This window comes from Pecten maximus, chromosome 6 (assembly GCF_902652985.1).
Source record: "Pecten maximus chromosome 6, xPecMax1.1, whole genome shotgun sequence".
NCBI classification, from domain to species: domain Eukaryota; kingdom Metazoa; phylum Mollusca; class Bivalvia; order Pectinida; family Pectinidae; genus Pecten; species Pecten maximus.
This window is the reverse complement of record NC_047020.1, coordinates 9,142,786-9,169,695: the sequence shown is the minus strand read 5'-3', so window position 1 is coordinate 9,169,695 and position 26,910 is coordinate 9,142,786. Positions and strand designations below refer to the sequence as shown.

At 36.7% G+C, this 26,910-nt stretch overlaps 1 protein-coding gene across 1 annotated transcript; it reads right to left on the bottom strand.

Annotated features, from left to right (window-relative positions):
* Window positions 1–26,175, bottom strand: LOC117328894 (glutamyl-tRNA(Gln) amidotransferase subunit B, mitochondrial-like). The gene is made up of 12 exons (XM_033886497.1): window positions 26,049–26,175; window positions 24,634–24,778; window positions 23,715–23,828; window positions 22,935–23,139; window positions 20,992–21,114; window positions 20,464–20,577; window positions 7,182–7,266; window positions 6,521–6,755; window positions 4,567–4,700; window positions 3,812–3,890; window positions 1,198–1,344; window positions 1–280 (listed from the first exon to the last, which is right to left on the bottom strand). The coding sequence occupies exons 1-12, from the start codon at window positions 26,147–26,149 to the stop codon at window positions 149–151; spliced, it is 1,614 nt and encodes a 537-aa protein (XP_033742388.1). The 5' UTR covers window positions 26,150–26,175; the 3' UTR covers window positions 1–148.
* Between the last annotated feature and the right edge of the window lie 735 nt (window positions 26,176–26,910).

Genomic DNA, 26,910 nt, shown 5'->3' with positions numbered 1-26,910 from the left:
TTAGCATATTAATCATTTTATTTGACACACCATTTCATATTAAATTTACATCATTTTCACAATGTTCTTAAATTTGTTCCTCCATTACATGTGGAATGAACACATTTGTTCTAAACATATACAGAATAACTTCGCGTTTGTCTTTCAGTCACTGTTTGTTCAGAAGCTGTTTGAGAATTACCCTTGCACTTTGAAAACGAACATCAACAGATTTCCTCTTAGCTTGACTGGCTAAGTAATCTAATAGGTTTTCCTGATTTCGTTTAAGTTTTGCCTTTTTCTGAAATGGACAAAAATACAAAATCAATACATCTCATTTCGTAGATTTTTTTGTTGATGTGGTTGATAATGATAAATGTAAGCTGAGTTATACTGTTCATGTCATGTTAATCACAGCTTCACTTTATAACGATCGTGTTCTAATTAATCAAACATTGAGGCAATCTTTTAAAATGTTAGGTAAAAAACATTCTAAAAGGACCTGTTACAAAAACAGGAAGAAATTTTGCCCACAAACCAATTTGGTCGAAATTGCATGTTCTTTGTAGTAGCACAAGAGGCGACCGATAATGTGTACTTAAACAATCAAAAGGTCCCCTGGGCCTGTGCTATGACCTACTTAGTATTGCCGGCAACAGGTATATATGAAAGATAACTATGTCATCAATATAACTATTAGAAGATGGTTGCTCTCTAATCGTATAGTGTTTTAAGAGTTTATCTGTTGTTAATTATGAACTCAAATATTACAGTAGTAGCTTAACATTGCACAATAAAAACCTTTAACAATCTTAACACATAAACTGAATTAATAAATATGCATATATTTCAACCATGACACTTTTGTCATCGACGTGATACAATACTTCAAATCCTATGTTTCCTGTACATTCATCTTTAGTTATTATTGTTTCATTATGTTGAGTGATGATGGTGATTTTTTTTAAACTCAACAGCCGATAATAGTTCCAATTACAGTAAATTATACTTCTAAATTATGTTGTATAAAAAAAACATTTGGTATAGGACGATGTTCATAATTTGTTCTTTAACCAATAACCAGAAGTGGGTGTCACTTCCGTTTAAACCTGACATGGCTAAAACTGTGTAGCAAAGGAAATAAACTACATTCAATTCATATCTATATAAATCAATAATTATGTGAAATATAATCAAAGAGAGAGTAGACAATATTACCGGATTGGATCCCTGTTCAAACTCATCCAAGACCTGTTGACAGATATGTTCCAGCTGTAAGGGATCTTTATTTCCCGTTAATTTCTTTTGTCTAATGTGATTTAAACGGGCCTCTGATGGAGGGTTTTCCAACAGCTCATCCAAAACCTGAATTACAATTTACTGAATATGTTGGCAAGGTATGTATTTCAGAGATAAATTTATTTTACAGCTTTTCCCATTGTAGGCATTCCACTAAATTATGATCGCACTAACTGCAGTTTCTTTATGTTGTTTATGTACGATTACAGTAAGGTAATGTTTCTGATATAATATTTCAAAACATATTCTTTATATTTAATAGCTACCCTGTATCAAAATAAATTACTGACAAAGATGATAATTTGAATGAAAACAACCATGGTACATACCTTTCACCAAGATTGATACAAGAAAAACGTATATATATATTAAATTACCTACATGACAATACATTAAATTATCAACAGGACAATATATAAAGGATATTGAATGGTTTCCCGTTTAATATAACATAATTATATTTCACGAGTATGACAGAATATCGATATTTTAACGAGTGCGAAGCACCAGTGAGAAATATAGAAATATTCTGTCATACGAGTGAAATATATGTTATATTTAACAGGAAACCATTCAATTTTCTTTTTATTGTATTTCATATGATTATTTTTTCTTTGTTTTCATGGTAAATACTCAAATGTGATTGGTCGGAAAATTCTTTTCATTCTTCTATAATTAATTTTTCTTTGTTTTCATGGTAAATACTCAAATCTGATTGGTCGAAAAATTCTTTTCATTCTTCTATGAAAGAAATTCCGAGAATGGCGCGAAAAATGTGACGTCACAATACGACAATTGACGTTGCGTATTGATTTGAGAAAAAGAATCCCATTTAAAAAGAGTAAAATTGTACATAAAACATGTTTTAAATCAGAAAATCATTTTCAAAAATTAATTATAAGCGTTGATGTCAATTATTTTTAGTTTCATCGGGGTATGAAACAAATTTTGTTTGCAAACTTCTTTTAGAATCCGTTACCCGGATTCATACAGTTTGCAAACAAAATTTGTTTCATACCCCGATGAAACTAAAAAAAATGACATCAATGCTTAAATACTTAAAAAAAAATGGAAACATTGAAAATGAATATTGTCAAAAAGTGCGGGAATCAGTAATGACGTCATCTCTTTGTGACGTTACTCCACGTCAACTTGCCGGCGCCATTTTGAAAGGACTGATAAGTGTTTTCTGCTGTTATCGGAGAATCTGTTCATGAATGGCTAACGTCAAGCGAGTATTTAGTCAAAAACTAGTCCGAATATTTAGGAAATACAGCAAAATAACTCATTTATCTATCTCCGCTTCGACTGGAAAAAATTGGCAAGTTTCAATGAGGTGAATACAAAGGTCCGTTCTGATTGGTCAAAAACGGAAAACCTTATATTTTCACTGCAAAACTTATATTTTCACTGCTCATCGCTGCAGTGAAAATATAAGTTTTTATTAGTTTGATAATTTTTCTGTATTTCACTGGCAAAAATGCAATAAAATAAATTATTCCCAGGACCATTGATACATTAAATTGATGACAGGACAATTCATTCAATATTGACGACAGGACAATACATTAAATTACCCACAAGACAATCAATACAATAAATTACCCAAAGGACAATTGATACAATAAATTACCCAAAGGACAATTAATACATTAAATTACCAACAGGACAATACATTAAATTACCCACAGGACAATTTTACATTGAATTTAGGAGTTTTAATGTCCACAGGAACAGTTTATTTATATATGGAAGCAGACTTACAATATTATGATGTGTAACAAGAGGACCAATAGGCCTGTACTGCTCACCTGGCTCTACAGCAACTTTGAAGATGATCTAGGTCATTTCTGCATATGCTATGCTGATAACCACTTTATTCACATATTAAAGTAAAGTTTATTCATGTCAATGAATTTTCTAGTCTTCATTGCAGAATGCAATTGACAAAATACTAGTATCAGGTCTCGGAGTCTCTTGGCTATCGAGTAATCATTGTTTAGATAATACAGCTTATAAGACCCCTGTGACCTTGAATGTAGATCTAGGTTATTCATTTGAACAAACTTGCAAGCCCTTCACCCCAGCATTTTACAGGCCAAATACCAAGTCTCTTGGCCTCTTGGTTATTGATAAGAAGTCATTTAAATATTTTAGCCTATTTGACCCCTGTGACCTAGAATGTAGGTCAGGGTCTTTCATTTGAACAAACTTGGTAGCCCTTTACTCCAGCATGAGTATCTGGGCCTCCTGGTTATTGAGAAGAAGTCATTTAAAGATTTTAACATATTTGACTCCTGTGACCTTGAATAAAGGTCAAGGTCATTCATTTGAACAAACTTGGTAGCCCTTCACCCCAGCATGCTACAGACCCAATATCAAATATGAATATTAAAAGGGATTTTATTGGTTATGTTATTGGATAATGTATGCTACTGGATGATATAAATATATCTGTTTTTTAATGTATATACCTATAGACATACAAATATATCTAAAGACATGTACATAAATTGCTATGTATTTTCCTTACCCACATAAAATTTTTCACTGACATCACACGTAGATTACACAAATCACATGCCTCCCCAAACATCTCTGGACTCATTTTTCTGTAAACAATGGAAGTAGTCATTCAATATGTAGTTATCAATTAGAATTGATATCCAACAATACCTATCCAACTGTCAATTCAGGCTTAGCATGACATACATAATGTTACACTTGTTAAACTGGCATAAAATAAATACATCAAAATAAAATCCTGAAATACTGAAGTAAATGTACATCAAAATAAAACTCCAAAATACAGGAGTGATATGTGACGGATCTTATTTCGGAATATGAGATAAACATTATACATAATACTGAATAAATTATATCTGCATAATAATGAAATGGAATTTGTCAATTAAGATATATAAATTGGAAGCTACAATTCAGTTAAACAAAACAAAGCTGTTAACATGTTGCCAGGGACATTATACATATACATATGTATACATTGTATGTCCCAGTTAATGCTTTCAAAATTTACTATTAGAATATGCTTAAGATATACCATCCATCATTTTGTCACTATATTTCCAAGTGTCTGTCTTAGTATTAGATTTTACGATAAAGACAATGTAGTTGTTCCCCTGATAGGCCGGTATCTGTCCCTCGAGATCATATACTTTATTTTAATTTACAATACCTATTGTTTATGTTACCCCAGACCTAATTCACCTAATAGGTTCCTTGCAAATGAGTTAAGAAATAATTAAATAGTACAGAATTGATACTTACACATCCTTGAATTCAAGGCTCCGTTTATTCATTAAGCCTAACAGTTCTCCCATCATACGAACTGCTATATATTGAGGGTCTGTAGGTCTGGCCTCAACAACTTTTTTGTAAAATTCTGTCATACCTGGCTTCACCTATGTACAGAATGAACATGTACAATGTAAGCTAGAACCAATAAATACTTCATCGTTACAGCCACATTTACAATGTTCAGCAACCTTCACATCATCAGTCTGATCGCCAACCATAGATACAGCAGGACATTGTTAGTAATTGTGATACGTCAAAAAGATATTTCTCTATGTCAAGCAATGAAAGGGCAGTAACTCCTATTCCTTTACCCTAGTAAGTTAGTCTATTCAGCAGTAAGAAGAGTTGACACGTGTCACAACATTTTTCAGTTGTATCACTATTAGCTAGCTGTCTATACAAAATTAAATGGTATTGTTATAATCTGTCTTAATTACTGGAGATGTCTTTTCCTTCAGTGAAAACATATCCTTGATTAACACCCTTTGCCCAATACTTGATCCACACAATGTGCGAAATAAAAAAAATCCTAATTGTGAAAAAAACTCTAATATTTAATAATATACAATATGTATAATACCTCTTAATCTCAAGGTTTCTGAAGTTTTGTCGACTTTTGAAAATCTGAAATGGGCCGACTAACAACAGAACTCCTGCCATAGAGAAAATGGGGGACAAACAACCGGCTCTCTGGTCAGCGCTTCAGTGTGTTTTCAACTATTGAATACCGCCATCACTGTTTTAAAAACCTGACTATATATAGACATACATGTCACCACACATAAACAGGTCATGATTCATATGATTAAAATCTCACAGGAAACTATTTTCAGCCTGAGTATTACCCTGTGTCACGCGAGATCATGACAGGTGACATGAATGTGGTCAATACAAATATTAACACGAAATGTATGTATAGTCAGGTATGTCAAAAAATATTTGATGTTTCGATAATTGTTATTTTCTATCCATACTACGGTATTGATTAGTTGAAAACACACACACACCGTTTCCACTATGGAAGGAGTTCTGATGTTAGTAAGCCCATATCAGATATTTAAAAGGCCAATAAAACACAGGGAAACTTCAGATTAAATATCTCTTTGCATTGTTGCTTTATAATTTTTTTAATAAAGTTAAACCCTATGACCTTGAATATGGGTCAAGGCCATTTATTTTTTACAAAATCTATCAGGCTTATTCCCAGATACCTACATGTACATGTGCGCTAATTAAGTATCATGATTCAATTTCTTCCAGTTACTGAGAAGAAATTATCTAACTATTTTTAAAAATATGAACACAGTGACCTTAGATACTTGTCAAATTAATTTCTTTTTGGAAAATTGTAGAGCTTCCACCTAGGAAGCCAGTGCCCCAATATCATGATTCTAAGAAGAAGTCCATTGAATGAAAAGTTCATCAGTGGACAGATATACCACACCATAGGAATGAGCTAGCTCACTTGTCCTTTAGATATACGTAGGTGAGGTAGTAAATGACAAGATGCTAGTTCTTTAGCTCTGTTGTGAAAAACTAAACCTCAGAAGAGAATTTGAGGGATTTTACCCATGTTTTTTATGAATCTAAAATTGATGACCAAGCCATATGATTCAACTCATATTTATACAGCTTGTTATGACAGACTTTACAGGCAAACACATTTCATTCAGTACAGATAGTGTGATCCTTTAGATGGAAGAGACATTGAATTTTGACAGTGAAATGTTGTAGTCTCCATGGTTACAATTATGATAATAAAACACTGGTCTTAATGGCCCATGTCATTGTGATCTTGACTGCAGCCTCGATCAATGCATTAAATCCTATGTAACACAGTGTTTATATATGATATCATTGTGCAACTATTACTGAACACTAAAAATTAGATCCGTAAAATCTGTACATAAAAAAGTCTCCTTACCACAATTCTGTGTGCATATAAGTCAGGTAAACCGTAATTCTTCACTAGTTCTTCTTTTCTTTGAGCTGGAAGGGGAGGTAATTGTTGTTGAAGAACATCTATATTGACAATCTGTGAGGAATGAAGCCCTTCAGGGACAGTGGCATTATCATACACATGCAGTGGTGGTAAGTTTGGTTCCGGCATAAATCTGTAATCCTGTTCTATTTCTTTGTCCCTCATAGGAAGTGTGAACCTTAACATATTGTATAAAATAGGTTTTACAAATCATAAAATATTCACAAAAAAAACTGAATTGTAATGAGTTTGTTTGATCCCAGCAGCTGTAAGTATGTACAATACTTTACACCTACTAACGTTGAATACTCATTGCAATATATATTATTTATCGGAATAGGTCTATGAAGTTAAGTAAAAGCTTTGTTTATTATTTCTTATAACTACAGACTAAAATTTAATGCACAATTTAAATTAATTGTGTTTGTAATCTATACATACGTCCTTATTACAACACATTCCATATTTTCGTAAATTCACAATATTGATCATCCTATCTGAAGAAAGGAGCATTGATTATGAATATAACCCATGCAGGCCTGCATGTCTACCTATTGATATCACAATTTAACTCCCCACACACACTGTTTACAATAGTACTTACCCCGATGCTATATCAAAAGATCGTGTATCATTAATAATTCTTTTGTCCTGTTGTAACAGCTGTGTTTGTCTCTTTATCTCATAATCTGTGGATTAAAATGCAACGTCTTAAACTTTTCATTGTCTATGGTCTATAAAAACAATTTCTTACATTTTTCATTTCCCGTGGATTAACAAACATTTTCTTAGATTTAATGCATTAACAAACAACTTTTTCCTCGATTTAATCGACTAACACACAACATTTCTTTGATTTATTTAACTACTTTCTTCCCATTTCATCGTCATGTACAAGCAGTAATACTCACATTGACAAATTTGGCCAGGGATATGGAGCTCACAGAGCCAAAATCGGCCAGGAATATAGTGCTCACAGAGCCAAGATAAGTAAGGCAAATGAAACTCGCAGACTCTATATCAGTCATGAATACAGAATATAATGAGCCTAGCTTAGTAACGGCACAAAGCTGACAGAGGTTCAGCGAGGGGAAAGAGCTCAACTGATCAACGGATCATAAAAGGAAGTAAGAGCCCAGATTAGAGAAGAGGTGATGAAGCTTAAACAGAGGTTCTATCTGACATGGCAACACTACATACCAATGGTGTTCTTTATCTGACATGACAACACTACATACCAATGGTGTTCTTTATCTGACATGGCAACACTACATACCAATGGCGTTCTTTATCTGACATGACAACACTACATACCAATGGCGTTCTTTATCTGACATGGCAACACTACATACCAATGGTGTTCTTTATCTGACATGACAACACTACATACCAATGGTGTTCTTTATCTGACATGGCAACACAACATACCAATGGCGTTCTTTATCTGACATGACAACACTACATACCAAAGGCGATCTTTATCTGACATGGCAACACTACATACCAATGGCGATCTTTATCTGACATGGCAACACTACATACCAATGGCTGACATGACAACACTACATACCAATGGCTGACATGACAACACTACATACCAATGGTGTTCTTTATCTGACATGACAACACTACATACCAATGGCTGACATGGCAACACTACATACCAATGGTGATCTTTATCTGACAGGACAACACTACATACCAATGGTGTTCTTTATCTGACATGACAACACTACATACCAATGGCGTTCTTTATCTGACATGGCAACACTACATACCAATGGTGATCTTTATCTGACATGACAACACTACATACCAATGGCTGACATCACAACACTACATACCAATGGCTGACATGGCAACACTACATACCAATGGCGATCTTTATCTGACATGACAACACTACATACCAATGGTGTTCTTTATCTGACATGGCAACACTACATACCAATGGCTGACATGACAACACTACATATCAATGGTGATCTTTATCTGACATGACGACACTACATACCAAAGGCTGACATGACAACATTACATACCAATGGCTGACATGACAACACTACATACCAATGGCGTTATTTATCTGACATGACAACACTACATACCAATGGCGATCTTTATCTGACATGACGACACTACATACCAAAGGCTGACATGACGACACTACATACCAATGGCTGACATGACAACACTACATACCAAAGGCGTCTTTATCAGACATGGCAACACTACATACCAATGGCGTTCTTAATCTGACATGACAACACTACATACCAATGGCTGACATGACGACACTACATACCAATGGCCGACATAACAACACTACATACCAATGGCGATCTTTATCTGACATGACAACACTACATACCAATGGCTGACATGGCAACACTACATACCAATGGCGTTCTTTATCTGACACGACAACACTACATACCAATGGCGATCTTTATCTGACATGGCAACACTACATACCAATGGCTGACATGACAACACTACATACCAATGACTGACATGACAACACTACATACCAATGGTGATCTTTATCTGACATGACAACACTACATACCAATGGTGTTCTTTATCTGACATGACAACACTACATACCAATGGTGATCTTTATCTGACAGGACAACACTACATACCAATGGTGTTCTTTATCTGACATGACAAAACTACATACCAATGGCGTTCTTTATCTGACATGGCAACACTACATACCAATGGTGATCTTTATCTGACATGGCAACACTACATACCAATGGTGTTCTTTATCTGACATGGCAACACTACATACCAAAGGCGATCTTTATCTGACATGGCAACACTACATACCAAAGGCTGACATGACAACATTACATACCAATGGCTGACATGGCAACACTACATACCAATGGTGTTCTTTATCTGACATGACAACACTACATACCAATGGCTGACATTACAACACTACATACCAATGGTGATCTTTATCTGACATGACAACACTACATACCAATGGCTGACATGACAACACTACATACCAATGGTGATCTTTATCTGACATGACAGCACTACATACCAATGGCTGACATGGCATGACTACATACCAATGGCTGACATGACAACACTACATACCAATGGCTGACATGACAACACTACATACCAATGGTGATTTTTATCTGACATGACAACACTACATACCAATGGCTGACATGACAACACTACATACCAATGGTGTTCTTTATCTGACATGACAACACTACATACCAATGGCGTTCTTTATCTGACATGGCAACACTACATACCAAAGGCGATCTTTATCTGACATGACAACACTACATACCAATGGCGTTCTTTATCTGACATGGCAACACTACATACCAATGGCGTTCTTTATCTGACATGACAACACTACATACCAAAGGCGATCTTTATCTGACATGACAACACTACATACCAATGGCTGACATCACAACACTACATACCAATAGCTGACATGACAACACTACATACCAATGGCTGACATGGCAACACTACATACCAATGGCTGACATGGCAACACTACATACCAAAGGCGATCTTTATCTGACATGACAACAGTACATACCAATGGCTGACATGACAACACTACATACCAATGGCTGACATGACAACACTACATACCAAAGGCGATCTTTATCTGACATGACAACAGTACATACCAATGGCTGACATGACAACACTACATACCAATGGTGATCTTTATCTGACATGGCAACACTACATACCAAAGGCGATCTTTATCTGACATGGCAACACTACATACCAAAGGCGATATTTATCTGACATGGCAACACTACATACCAAAGGCTGACATGACAACACTACATACCAATGGCTGACATGGCAACACTACATACCAATGGTGTTCTTTATCTGACATGACAACACTACATACCAATGGTGTTCTTTATCTGACATGACAACACTACATACCAATGGCGTTATTTATCTGACATGACAACACTACATACCAATGGCGATCTTTATCTGACATGGCAACACTACATACCAATGGCGATCTTTATCTGACATGGCAACACTACATACCAATGGCTGACATGACAACACTACATACCAATGGCTGACATGGCAACACTACATACCAATGGCGATCTTTATCTGACATGGCAACACTACATACCAATGGTGATCGTTATCTGACATGACAACACTACATACCAAAGGCGATCTTTATCTGACATGACAACACTACATACCAATGGCTGACATCACAACACTACATACCAATAGCTGACATGACAACACTACATACCAATGGCTGACATGGCAACACTACATACCAAAGGCGATCTTTATCTGACATGACAACAGTACATACCAATGGCTGACATGACAACACTACATACCAATGGCTGACATGACAACACTATATACCAATGGCTGACATGACAACACTACATACCAATGGCGATCTTTATCTGACATGACAACACTACATACCACAGGCGATCTTTATCTGACATGACAACAGTACATACCAATGGCTGACATGACAACACTACATACCAATGGTTATCTTTATCTGACATGGCAACACTACATACCAAAGGCGATCTTTATCTGACATGGCAACACTACATACCAAAGGCGATATTTATCTGACATGGCAACACTACATACCAAAGGCTGACATGACAACACTACATACCAATGGCTGACATGGCAACACTACATACCAATGGTGTTCTTTATCTGACATGACAACACTACATACCAATGGTGTTCTTTATCTGACATGACAACACTACATACCAATGGCGTTATTTATCTGACATGACAACACTACATACCAATGGCGATCTTTATCTGACATGGCAACACTACATACCAATGGCGATCTTTATCTGATATGGCAACACTACATACCAATGGCTGACATGACAACACTACATACCAATGGCTGACATGGCAACACTACATACCAATGGCGATCTTTATCTGACATGGCAACACTACATACCAATGGCGATCTTTATCTGACATGGCAACACTACATACCAATGGTGATCGTTATCTGACATGACAACACTACATACCAATGGTGATCTTTATCTGACATGACAACACTACATACCAATGGTGATCTTTATCTGACATGACAACACTACATACCAATGGCTGACATGGCAACACTACATACCAATGGCGATCTTTATCTGACATGACAACACTACATACCAATGGCTGACATGACAACACTACATACCAATGGTGATCTTTATCTGACATGGCAACACTACATACCAATGGCTGACATGACAACACTACATACCAATGACTGACATGACAACACTACATACCAATGGTGATCTTTATCTGACATGACAACACTACATACCAATGGCTGACATGGCAACACTACATACCAATGGTGATCTTTATCTGACAGGACAACACTACATACCAATGGTGATCTTTATCTGACATGACAACACTACATACCAATGGCTGACATGACAACACTACATACCAATGGTGATTTTTATCTGACATGACAACACTACATACCAATGGCTGACATGACAACACTACATACCAATGGTGTTCTTTATCTGACATGACAACACTACATACCAATGGCGTTCTTTATCTGACATGGCAACACTACATACCAAAGGCGATCTTTATCTGACATGACAACACTACATACCAATGGCGTTCTTTATCTGACATGGCAACACTACATACCAATGGCGTTCTTTATCTGACATGACAACACTACATACCAAAGGCGATCTTTATCTGACATGACAACACTACATACCAATGGCTGACATCACAACACTACATACCAATAGCTGACATGACAACACTACATACCAATGGCTGACATGGCAACACTACATACCAATGGCTGACATGGCAACACTACATACCAAAGGCGATCTTTATCTGACATGACAACAGTACATACCAATGGCTGACATGACAACACTACATACCAATGGCTGACATGACAACACTACATACCAATGGCGATCTTTATCTGACATGACAACACTACATACCAAAGGCGATCTTTATCTGACATGACAACAGTACATACCAATGGCTGACATGACAACACTACATACCAATGGTGATCTTTATCTGACATGGCAACACTACATACCAAAGGCGATCTTTATCTGACATGGCAACACTACATACCAAAGGCGATATTTATCTGACATGGCAACACTACATACCAAAGGCTGACATGACAACACTACATACCAATGGCTGACATGGCAACACTACATACCAATGGTGTTCTTTATCTGACATGACAACACTACATACCAATGGTGTTCTTTATCTGACATGACAACACTACATACCAATGGCGTTATTTATCTGACATGACAACACTACATACCAATGGCGATCTTTATCTGACATGGCAACACTACATACCAATGGCGATCTTTATCTGACATGGCAACACTACATACCAATGGCTGACATGACAACACTACATACCAATGGCTGACATGGCAACACTACATACCAATGGCGATCTTTATCTGACATGGCAACACTACATACCAATGGTGATCGTTATCTGACATGACAACACTACATACCAAAGGCGATCTTTATCTGACATGACAACACTACATACCAATGGCTGACATCACAACACTACATACCAATAGCTGACATGACAACACTACATACCAATGGCTGACATGGCAACACTACATACCAAAGGCGATCTTTATCTGACATGACAACAGTACATACCAATGGCTGACATGACAACACTACATACCAATGGCTGACATGACAACACTACATACCAATGGCTGACATGACAACACTACATACCAATGGCGATCTTTATCTGACATGACAACACTACATACCACAGGCGATCTTTATCTGACATGACAACAGTACATACCAATGGCTGACATGACAACACTACATACCAATGGTTATCTTTATCTGACATGGCAACACTACATACCAAAGGCGATCTTTATCTGACATGGCAACACTACATACCAAAGGCGATATTTATCTGACATGGCAACACTACATACCAAAGGCTGACATGACAACACTACATACCAATGGCTGACATGGCAACACTACATACCAATGGTGTTCTTTATCTGACATGACAACACTACATACCAATGGTGTTCTTTATCTGACATGACAACACTACATACCAATGGCGTTATTTATCTGACATGACAACACTACATACCAATGGCGATCTTTATCTGACATGGCAACACTACATACCAATGGCGATCTTTATCTGATATGGCAACACTACATACCAATGGCTGACATGACAACACTACATACCAATGGCTGACATGGCAACACTACATACCAATGGCGATCTTTATCTGACATGGCAACACTACATACCAATGGCGATCTTTATCTGACATGGCAACACTACATACCAATGGTGATCGTTATCTGACATGACAACACTACATACCAATGGTGATCTTTATCTGACATGACAACACTACATACCAATGGTGATCTTTATCTGACATGACAACACTACATACCAATGGTGTTCTTTATCTGACATGACAACACTACATACCAATGGTGATCTTTATCTGACATGACAACACTACATACCAATGGTGATCTTTATCTGACATGACAACACTACATACCAATGGTGATCTTATCTGACATGACAACACTACATACCAATGGTGATCTTTATCTGACATGACAACACTACATACCAATGGCTGACATGGCAACACTACATACCAATGGCGATCTTTATCTGACATGACAACACTACATACCAATGGCTGACATGACAACACTACATACCAATGGTGATCTTTATCTGACATGACAACACGACATACCAATGGTGATCTTGATCTGACATGACAACACGAGATACCAATGGCTGACATGGCAACACTACATGTACATACCAATGGCGTTCTTTATCTGACATGACAACACTACATACCAATGGCGATCTTTATCTGACATGGCAACACTACATACCAATGGCGATCTTTATCTGACATGACAACACTACATACCAATGGCGATCTTCATCTGACATGACAACAGTACATACCAATGGTGATCTTTATCTGACATGGCAACACTACATACCAATGGCGATCTTTATCTGACATGACAACACTACATACCAATGGCGATCTTCATCTGACATGACAACACTACATACCAATGGTGATCTTTATCTGACATGACAACACTACATACCAATGGCTGACATGGCAACACTACATACCAATGGCGATCTTTATCTGACATGACAACACTACATACCAATGGCTGACATGACAACACTACATACCAATGGTGATCTTTATCTGACATGATAACACGACATACCAATGGTGATCTTTATCTGACATGACAACACTACATACCAATGGCTGACATGGCAACACTACATGTACATACCAATGGCGTTCTTTATCTGACATGACAACACTACATACCAATGGCGATCTTTATCTGACATGGCAACACTACATACCAATGGCGATCTTTATCTGACATGACAACACTACATACCAATGGCGATCTTTATCTGACATGACAACACTACATACCAATGGTGATCTTTATCTGACATGGCAACACTACATACCAATGGTGTTCTTTATCTGACATGGCAACACTACATACCAATGGTGTTCTTTATCTGACATGACAACACTACAAAGGGTGATTTTATCGGCATGAAAACACACATACCAAGGCGCTTTACGACATGGCAACACAAATACCAAGGCAAATGACAACACAATACCAATGGCGACATGAAAAACACTACATCCAAATGGTTTTCTTTATCTGAATGACAACACTACACCCCAATGGCTGAATGGAAACACTACAAAAGGGTGATCTTTTTGACAGGCCCAAACTACTCCCAAATGGTTTTTTTTATCTACATGCAAATCATACCAATGGCGTTTTTATTACATGGCAAAACACATACCAAGGGTGTCTTATCTGACATGAAAACCACATCCCAAGGCTACATCACAACCCAATCCATGGCTGACATGGAAAAACACTAATCCCAATGGGATTTTATCTGACATGACAACCTACTTTACCAATGGTGTTCTTTTCTGCAGGCAAACCTACATACCAAGGGCCTACATGACAACCTACATATCAATGGTGATCTTTTAAACTGACATGACGACACTACATAAAAGGTGAAGACAAACTACATACCAATGGCTGACATGCAACACTAAACCAATGGCGTTTTTTAAACTGACTACAAAACAACATACCAATGCGATCTTACTGAATGAGACACACATACCAAACTGACTGACGACACTACAACCAATGGCTACATGCAACACTCATCCCAAAAGGCGTCTTTACAGACTGGCACACTACATACCAAGGGCGTCTTAACGACTGACAACACTAATACCAATGGCGACATGACGAACACATCCCAAGGGGCCGCATAAAAAAACCTAAAACCCCAAGCGATCTTTCTAAATACAACACTAAAACCAATGGCTAATGGCAACACTACATACCAAAGGGCGTTTTTTTATCTGACACACAAAAACTAATAAAAATGCGACTTTTTTTGACATGGAAACACTACATCCCAAAGGGGTGACATGAAAACACTACATACCAATGACTGACATGAAAACACTACATTACCAAGGTGATCTTTATCTGACATGACAACACTACATACCAATGGCTGACATGGCAACACTACATACCAATGGTGATCTTTATCTGACAGGACAACACTACATACCAATGGTGTTCTTTATCTGACATGGCAACACTACATACCAATGGTGTTCTTTATCTGACATGGCAACACTACATACCAAAGGCGATCTTTATCTGACATGGCAACACTACATACCAAAGGCTGACATGACAACATTACATACCAATGGCTGACATGGCAACACTACATAACAATGGTGTTTTTTATCTGACATGACAACACTACATACCAATGGCTGACATTACAACACTACATACCAATGGTGATCTTTATCTGACATGACAACACTACATACCAATGGCTGACATGACAACACTACATACCAATGGTGATCTTTATCTGACATGACAGCACTACATACCAATGGCTGACATGGCATGACTACATACCAATGGCTGACATGACAACACTACATACCAATGGCTGACATGACAACACTACATACCAATGGTGATTTTTATCTGACATGACAACACTACATACCAATGGCTGACATGACAACACTACATACCAATGGTGTTCTTTATCTGACATGACAACACTACATACCAATGGCGTTCTTTATCTGACATGGCAACACTACATACCAAAGGCGATCTTTATCTGACATGACAACACTACATACCAATGGCGTTCTTTATCTGACATGGCAACACTACATACCAATGGCGTTCTTTATCTGACATGACAACACTACATACCAAAGGCGATCTTTATCTGACATGACAACACTACATACCAATGGCTGACATCACAACACTACATACCAATAGCTGACATGACAACACTACATACCAATGGCTGACATGGCAACACTACATACCAATGGCTGACATGGCAACACTACATACCAAAGGCGATCTTTATCTGACATGACAACAGTACATACCAATGGCTGACATGACAACACTACATACCAATGGCTGACATGACAACACTACATACCAATGGCGATCTTTATCTGACATGACAACACTACATACCAAAGGCGATCTTTATCTGACATGACAACACTACATACCAATGGCTGCTGACAAAACCCCTCCAATGGGATCTTATTACAGGGCCCCACTACATACCAAAGGGATTTTATCTGACATAAACCCTACATAAAAAGGCGAATTTATCTGAAAAGGCAACACTAAATCCCCAAAGGCTGACATGAAACCAAACCAAGGGCTGACGGGCAACACAATACCAATGGTGTTCTTTATCTGACATGACAACATACATACCAAGGGTTTTCTTTATTAAATGAAAACCCTCAACCAAAGGCTTTTTTTTTATCTGACTGACACACTACATACCAATGGCGACTTATCTGACAGGCAACACACATCCCATGGCGATTTTTTTATCTAAATTTTGGCAACACAAAAATCAAGGGTGACAACAACACTACAACCCCAAGGGCGATCTTATCTGACAGAAAACCTAAACCAAATGGCGACTCAAACAACATCCAATGTGAATGACAACACTCCAACCAATGGCGACATGGCAACACTACATAAAAAGGCATTTTTATTGACATACAACATACTCCCAATCTGCAGACAAACAAACATACCAAGGGCTGACTGACAACACTATATCCCAAGGGCTGACATACAACAACTCCAAGGGCGATTTTTATCTGACTACAACACTACTACCACAGGCGATTTTATCTCATGAAAACAGTACATCCCAGGTCAGAAAACACTACTCCCAAGGTTATTTATCTGACATGGCAACATACATCCAAAAGGGCGTTTCTTTATCCAGGGAACACTACAACCAAGGCGTATTTTTAATGGCAAACACTACTACCATGGCGATTTCCGAAATGACAACATACATAAAAGGGCTGACTTGGCAAACTACATCCCCAAGGGTGTTTTTTATCTAATGACAAACACATACCAATGGCTCATGGCAACACTAAACCAAGGGTTTTTCTTTATCTGACATGAAAACATACATACCAATGTTTTTCTTTTCGACTGACAACACTACATACCAATGGGTTATTTTTGACTGACAAACTACATACCAATGGCGATCTTTATCTGACATGGCAACACTACATACCAATGGCGATCTTTATCTGATATGGCAACACTACATACCAATGGCTGACATGACAACACTACATACCAATGGCTGACATGGCAACACTACATACCAATGGCGATCTTTATCTGACATGGCAACACTACATACCAATGGCGATCTTTATCTGACATGGCAACACTACATACCAATGGTGATCGTTATCTGACATGACAACACTACATACCAATGGTGATCTTTATCTGACATGACAACACTACATACCAATGGTGATCTTTATCTGACATGACAACACTACATACCAATGGCTGACATGGCAACACTACATACCAATGGCGATCTTTATCTGACATGACAACACTACATACCAATGGTTGACATGACAACACTACATACCAATGGCGATCTTTATCTGACATGACAACACGACATACCAATGGTGATCTTTATCTGACATGACAACACGAGATACCAATGGCTGACATGGCAACACTACATGTACATACCAATGGCGTTCTTTATCTGACATGACAACACTACATACCAATGGCGATCTTTATCTGACATGGCAACACTACATACCAATGGCGATCTTTATCTGACATGACAACACTACATACCAATGGCGATCTTCATCTGACATGACAACACTACATACCAATGGTGATCTTTATCTGACATGACAACACTACATACCAATGGCGATCTTTATCTGACATGGACAACACTACATACCAATGGCGATCTTTATCTGACATGACAACACTACATACCAATGGTGATCTTTATCTGACATGACAACACTACATACCAATGGTGATCTTTATCTGACATGACAACACTACATACCAATGGCTGACATGGCAACACTACATACCAATGGCGATCTTTATCTGACATGACAACACTACATACCAATGGCTGACATGACAACACTACATACCAATGGTGATCTTTATCTGACATGATAACACGACATACCAATGGTGATCTTTATCTGACATGACAACACTACATACCAATGGCTGACATGGCAACACTACATGTACATACCAATGGCGTTCTTTATCTGACATGACAACACTACATACCAATGGCGATCTTTATCTGACATGGCAACACTACATACCAATGGCGATCTTTATCTGACATGACAACACTACATACCAATGGCGATCTTTATCTGACATGACAACACTACATACCAATGGCGATCTTTATCTGACATGGCAACACTACATACCAATGGTGTTCTTTATCTGACATGGCAACACTACATACCAATGGTGTTCTTTATCTGACATGACAACACTACATACCAATGGTGATCTTTATCTGACATGACAACACTACATACCAATGGCGATCTTTATCTGACATGGCAACACTACATACCAATGGCTGACATGACACCACTACATACCAATGGCTGACATGACACCACTACATACCAATGGCTGACATGACAACACTACATACCAATGGCTGACATGACAACACTACATACCAATGGCGTTCTTTATCTGACATGACAACACTACATACCGATTGGTGATCTTTATCTGACATGACAACACCACATACCAATGGTGTTCTTTATCTGACATGACAACACTACATACCAATGGCTGACATGACAACACTACATACCAATGGTGATCTTTATCTGACATGACAACACTACATACCAATGGCGTTATTTATCTGACATGACAACACTACATACCAATGGCTGACATGACAACACTACATACCAATGGTGATCTTTATCTGGCATGACAACACTACATACCAATGGCGTTCTTTATCTGACATGACAACACTACATACCAATGGCGTTCTTTATCTGACATGACAACACTACATACCAATGGCGTTATTTATCTGACATGACAAAACTACATACCAATGGCGTTATTTATCTGACATGACAACACTACATACCAATGGCTGACATGACAACACTACATACCAATGGCTTTATTTATCTGACATGACAACACTACATACCAATGGCTGACATGACAACGCTACATACCAATGGCGTTCTTCACACTTTTGATACTGTTTAGGTTCTTCACTTCTACTCTGGTTCCTAAAGGTTCCTCAGGTCGGTGGACTGAGATGTTAGCATCCACTCGGAATGATCCCTCTACACATGAAACCAAACACAACAAGGTACTACTACTGTCTCACACAGGGGTTCAGATCCTTGATAATAATATGATGATATACAGTATGGATTGGTATATGTTGTACAGTACAAAGTACTAAACTTATTTGTATATTTATTGTTATTCAAACTTCCATATATATGCTTACATTTCATACAAGAATTAAAACTTCCTCAAATAGTATCACCAATTCCATTTTGTGAGGTGTGTATATTGAATGATAAGAAAGATTAATATTAAATGAACATCTCTCTATCAATCTGTACCAGGTTCCAAAATTTCTTTACATTATCAACATTAAATTAACCCCATAATCATTCTTTTCAATTATGTGCTTTATCAATTTTTTTGTTCTTCAAACAAATTGCTATCAAACTACAATGTAAACATACCTTCCATTTTACAGTTACACGCTGATATAGTGGTAAGGATTCCAATCAGTTCATTTAGAAATGACACAGCTTCTAATCCAGACCTCATGTCAGGGGCTGTAATAATCTCCATGAGTCCAACACCTACAAAAGATTTAAAATACTGAGGTGTCTCCCTAAATTATAACAACATTTACAACAGATGTAAAATACTGAGGCGTCTCCCTAAATTATAACACTTACAACAGATGTAAAATACTGAGGCGTCTCCCTAAATTATAACAACACGTACAACAGATGTACAATACTGAGGCGTCTCCCTAAATTATAACACGTACAACAGATGTACAATACTGAGGCGTCTCCCTAAATTATAACACCAACAACAGATGTAAAATACTGAGGTGTCTCCCTAAATTATAACACTTACAACAGATGTAAAATACTGAGGCGTCTCCCTAAATTATAACACCTACAACAGATGTAAAATACTGAGGCGTCTCCCTAAATTATAACACCAACAACAGATATAAAATACTGAGGTGTCTCCCTCAATTATAACAACACCTACAACAGATGTAAAATACTGAGGTGTCTCCCTAAATTATAACAACACCTACAACAGATGTACAATACTGAGGCGTCTCCCTAAATTATAACAACACGTACAACAGATGTACAATACTGAGGCGTCTCCCTAAATTATAACAACACCTACAACAGATGTACAATACTGAGGTGTCTCCCTAAATTATAACAACACCTACAACAGATGTACAATACTGAGGCGTCTCCCTAAATTATAACAACACCTACAACAGATGTACAATACTGAGGCGTCTCCCTAAATTATAACAACACCTACAACAGATGTACAATACTGAGGCGTCTCCCTAAATTATAACAACACCTACAACAGATGTACAATACTGAGGCGTCTCCCTAAATTATAACAACACCTACAGCAGATGTAAAATACTGAGGTGACCCCATAAATTATAACAACAGCTACATCAGATGTAAAATACTGAGGTGACCCCATAAATTATAACACCTACAACAGATGTAAAATACTGAGGTGACCCCATAAATTATAACAACACCTACAACAGATGTACAATACTGAGGCGTCTCCCTAAATTATAACATTTACAACAGATAGAAAATACTGAGGCGTCTCCCTAAATTATAACAACACCTACAACAGATGTAACATACTGAGGTGTCTCCCTAAATTATAACAACACCTACAACAGATGTACAATACTGAGGTGACCCCATAAATTATAACAACACCTACAACAGCTGTACAATACTGAGGTGACCCCATAAATTATAACAACACCTACAACAGATGTAAAATACTGATATGAATCCCTAAATTATAACAACACCTACAAAAGATGTAAAATACTGAGGTACGGTAACTCCTTACACAACAACAATATCTACAATAAACCATCAAGTGACTAAGTATTTACATCAAGCCTACAACTGGTACTGGGTTTGATCCCAAACTAATACCTCTGTTACACATGTAAATAATGAAGAGACTTTATAATCAGGGCAACTAGTGTAACAGATATAAACATCAAGTGATCTGTGATCTACACCAGAACGCTAGAATGGGACTAATTATTTCCATATCTGTGTCAGATAAAAATGGACAGGTGATCAGGTGGTGTAGTGAATACCACATTCACCTTTCATAAACACATAAAAGGTATGGGTCATAATCTAGATCATATAGCTTTAACCATGTACATTCCTTCATAATTATTGTAGGATAAATACTGTCACACTAGGTAGAAATAAGTGGATATTAAGTTGGGTACTTCACTGTAAGTATTGATACCGAATAGTAAGCACTAGTTACAAATACATGTCTGTTTAATATTAAGAAACAACAGAAGCCTCACTCTGATCTTTACATATCTATCGACTATCATATATAAATAGCTTACCTGCTCGATTAAGATCTATGAGACTCTGTTGATCGACCTCATTGTGTATACTCTTTCCACTGTCCTGCTCTAATTGTATCTGCTCCAGTCCCACAGTCATGTAATTTAAAGGACGTTTTGGAGAGACATCTTCTGTAAAGACAGGACACCGGAGTGATCCCCCCTTGGCTAAGGGCTGGCTCAACTGAGTTATCTGGTAGCCAGCCTGAGGATAAAATTCAATTATTAAACTTTTTTTCTCTGGTATAAGCAACTTTGTGGATGTCTTAAAATGCTGCTTATCTTTAGCATCAGTACTCAAGATCAAACTGATTTCATATTTATTCCCAGTATATAAAATGTTATTTAAATAGATATGTTATATAACATACATGTATTATAGTATATTTTTCATAATTTTGAACCATTTATTTTACCATTAAAATCTACTTTTTCTTTAAGGTTTATTTTGCTAATTCAGTCCCCATTTGTCTACTCCCACAATCAATATATCTATAAGCAGACATACTGCTTGCCCAAATTTCCTCTGGACCTGACACCAGATTTAGACATTCTGGCAGATGTCTTGAATGTCTAAGTCTGGTGTCAGGGCCAGAGGAAACATGGCCTAAGATACTGCACAGTTACACTTATCTCAAAATAGACAATGAATTTAATATTCTATAACACTAAACTCACAGGCAGATCTACGTAGAAGTAATGTTTACGATCAAATAACACTAAACTCAAAGGCAGATCTGCGTAGAAGTAATGTTTACGATCAAATAACACTAAACTCACAGGCAGATCTGCGTAGAAGTAATGTTTACGATCAAACTTTGACACTCTGTTGACATGACAGTTAAGAGCAAGGGCGGTCTGGACCCCAGCTTCTACACACCTCTTGTTGATTGCCTGCAAGTCAGAAAAGTAATAAAAAAAATACTCATTGAATAGTGGGAACATAACATATCACATTTAGTCATTACAGAACACATCTGAAATAGATCTTTTTGAAAGCTCACATCTTTTTCATCAATATTTTTTTGTCATAAAAAGAAACTAGCATTTATAATATCAAACACATAACAGATCAATCATATTTCAAGATAATATACAAAAAATACTTATACAGATACAAATATATTTATTCTTTATAATAGTTGCTACTCTATCATGTACAACATCATATTTTTTTCAAGGTTGCTTCAAATCTTCAAAAAAGTCTAATAAACTTGGTTTATAACTGTTTTACATGTACATATCTACCCAATGAGAATGGCCCAATATATTGGTAGATAATTGAAACTTTGTTACTATAGTATAAGAATACCAAAAATACTAAACTGTTCTGAAAACCTTAGAAATTAGCTGTTGATATTCATAAATAGGATTTCAGAACAAAGCTATAAAAATGTCAGTTATGCTGCAGAGCCTGAACTTAGAACATGAACGCTATTACACAGTTATTCTGTCTTTTTGTAATATGGGGAGTCATCTGCCCTTGTGACCATGTACAGATTGGTACATCATCACATACTAGTTTGCTTGAGAAAATTACATTGTTTTCTCTCAAATCTTCTCTATCTCTTACTCTATATTTATTACGAAAAGACAGAAAAGTTTAAATGTTAATTATTTGAAATAAATTCTTCATTTGCTAAATCTAATATGTCAACACTGTATAAGCTTGATATATATACTAGGTCTGCTGACTTACAGGGAGTGTTCCAGGAAAGGCAGCATCAAACAAAGAAACTTGATTATTTGTACTTCCACCATACTTAGTGCAAGCTCCAGAAAAGAGTTTACTTTCTGCTGAAATCTGAGCATGGATTTCTAATCCCACAACCCCTTTCCATTCTCTGAAAAAAAAATCAGTAAGTATTCAACTTTTCATCTTTTCAAAAGAACCTCCATAAAAATATGCTATTTGATAATTAACATGAAATTTACATCAGATAAAGAAGTTTTTTGTAATATTTTAGAGTGTATTTTTATTCATTTATTTTTATTGATTTTTATTTATTTATTTTTATTTATTCAATTTTTTAATTATAATTACCTAGCTCATAAATATCAGTTAGAAAAAATGCACCTTTCATCATAATTGTCGGAATAAACAATGTTTATATCATGCTTATATAGCAAGATTTTCTGTTTCTACAAATGATACCTGTAAGTCTGAACAAAAACGTTTAAGGGGTATTGCCGAGGGAAAAAGCTGACACCATCAAGTGAAAACAGGTTATTCAGAAAATGTGCATAGAAACATTTTCACACAAAATTAGTCGTTTATTGACGTTAATATAAAGGATGAAATAATGGGGAAATGTTGGCAAAAGTGAAATTTGTCATTTTCTGTATAAGTTATTACATATTTTCCAGTTTTTTGTAGAAAACTGTCGGGAAATATCACAAAACCACATTCATATCCATGTCCAGAATATCCAAAACAGTAGCTGAGGTGACGAAGCTTTGTATGAACTGAGTCATTACTACCTGACAATACAGTGTAGGTGGCTTCTGAGCTATATGAAGAATTGCGCTCATGCATGCATGCACGTGCTACAAGTATTTCATTCATACCCAGAAAGCCTTGTCACCTCAGCTACTGTTTTGGATATTGTGGACATGGAATTGATCGTGGTCTTGTGATGTTTATCGCCAGTTTCTCCAAAAAGCTTGATAGGTTGTCGTTGACAAAATACATACATGAAGGTACAGGATAACACACGTGTAGGAAAATAATATATATTTCATTAAACGAAAATACTGCCGCCCCGTGAACAAAATATGTGAAAACTTTTACCGAAAACGACAAATTTCACTTTTGCCACATTTCCCCATTATTTTATCCTCTATTATCGTCAGTGAAATAATAACTATTTTTGTGTGAAAATGCTTCTATGCATGTTTTCTGAATAACCTGTTGTCACCTGATGGTGTCGGCCATTGCACTCGGCAATACCCCTTGAAGTAACTGCAGTATCATTATCACTACAGATGTACCGGGCAATACTAAGTTCAGTCATACAATATCAATGTGCATAACAGAGACTAGTGTCTGTGCATTTATCTACCATAACCTAACAGCAATGTATATGGTATCGTCGCAAATGTACCATCACTTACGATCTTTTTGTATGAGATGACCAGCAGCGTAAATACGAAGTTTGGAAGAATTTACAAAATCGACATATCCTTCGTGTCCTCACTCTCATGGGCGCAGCCATCTTGGCAACCAAGGGAAATTACTCTATTAGACCAAAAAACTACTTTCATTTTACTAAATCATTATGCATCTGGTAGGAGGGAAACAAAGAATTTCAACCAATGTGTAATGAGAAGAACGCTCGAATATGACCCATTTTATTCATACGCTAAATATTTCTTTTTCAATATTGATTATTGAACAAAATATTTAAGAAAAATACGTTATATTAACTAATCCAGACATGGGTATGATTCGCGATGTCTGTCGTTCTAACTCAGTATCATTATAATAGAACATGATATGTATCGATAGATATTTTTGTCTTTTTTTCTGGAAGTTAAAAAGCAAAACCAAACAAGGAGCCGCAAAGCTTGGTATTATCCCCCGCGCCCCGCAGTTGGTATGAAAACCCAAATACATGTATATATCAAGCTCAAAGTAAGAGTTATTAATTAATATACAGAAAGTTTCAAGGAGCTGCGTTGAACGGCTTTGGGGTTATAGCCCGGAAACAAAAGGAAACAGTAATTTGGTATTTTTGATTAAGTTTCCATGGTGACAGAAAAAATACCGAAAATGGAAGGTCCGCAATAGCAAAAGGCACAACTAGGGCACTAGTATGATATATACAGAAAGTTTCAAGTAGCTGCGTTGAACGGTTTTGGAGTTATAGCCCGGAAACAAAAGGAAACCGTAATTTGGTATTTTTGATTAAGTTTCCATGGTGACAGAAAAAATACCGAAAATGGAAGGTCCGTAATAGCAAAAGGCACAACTAGG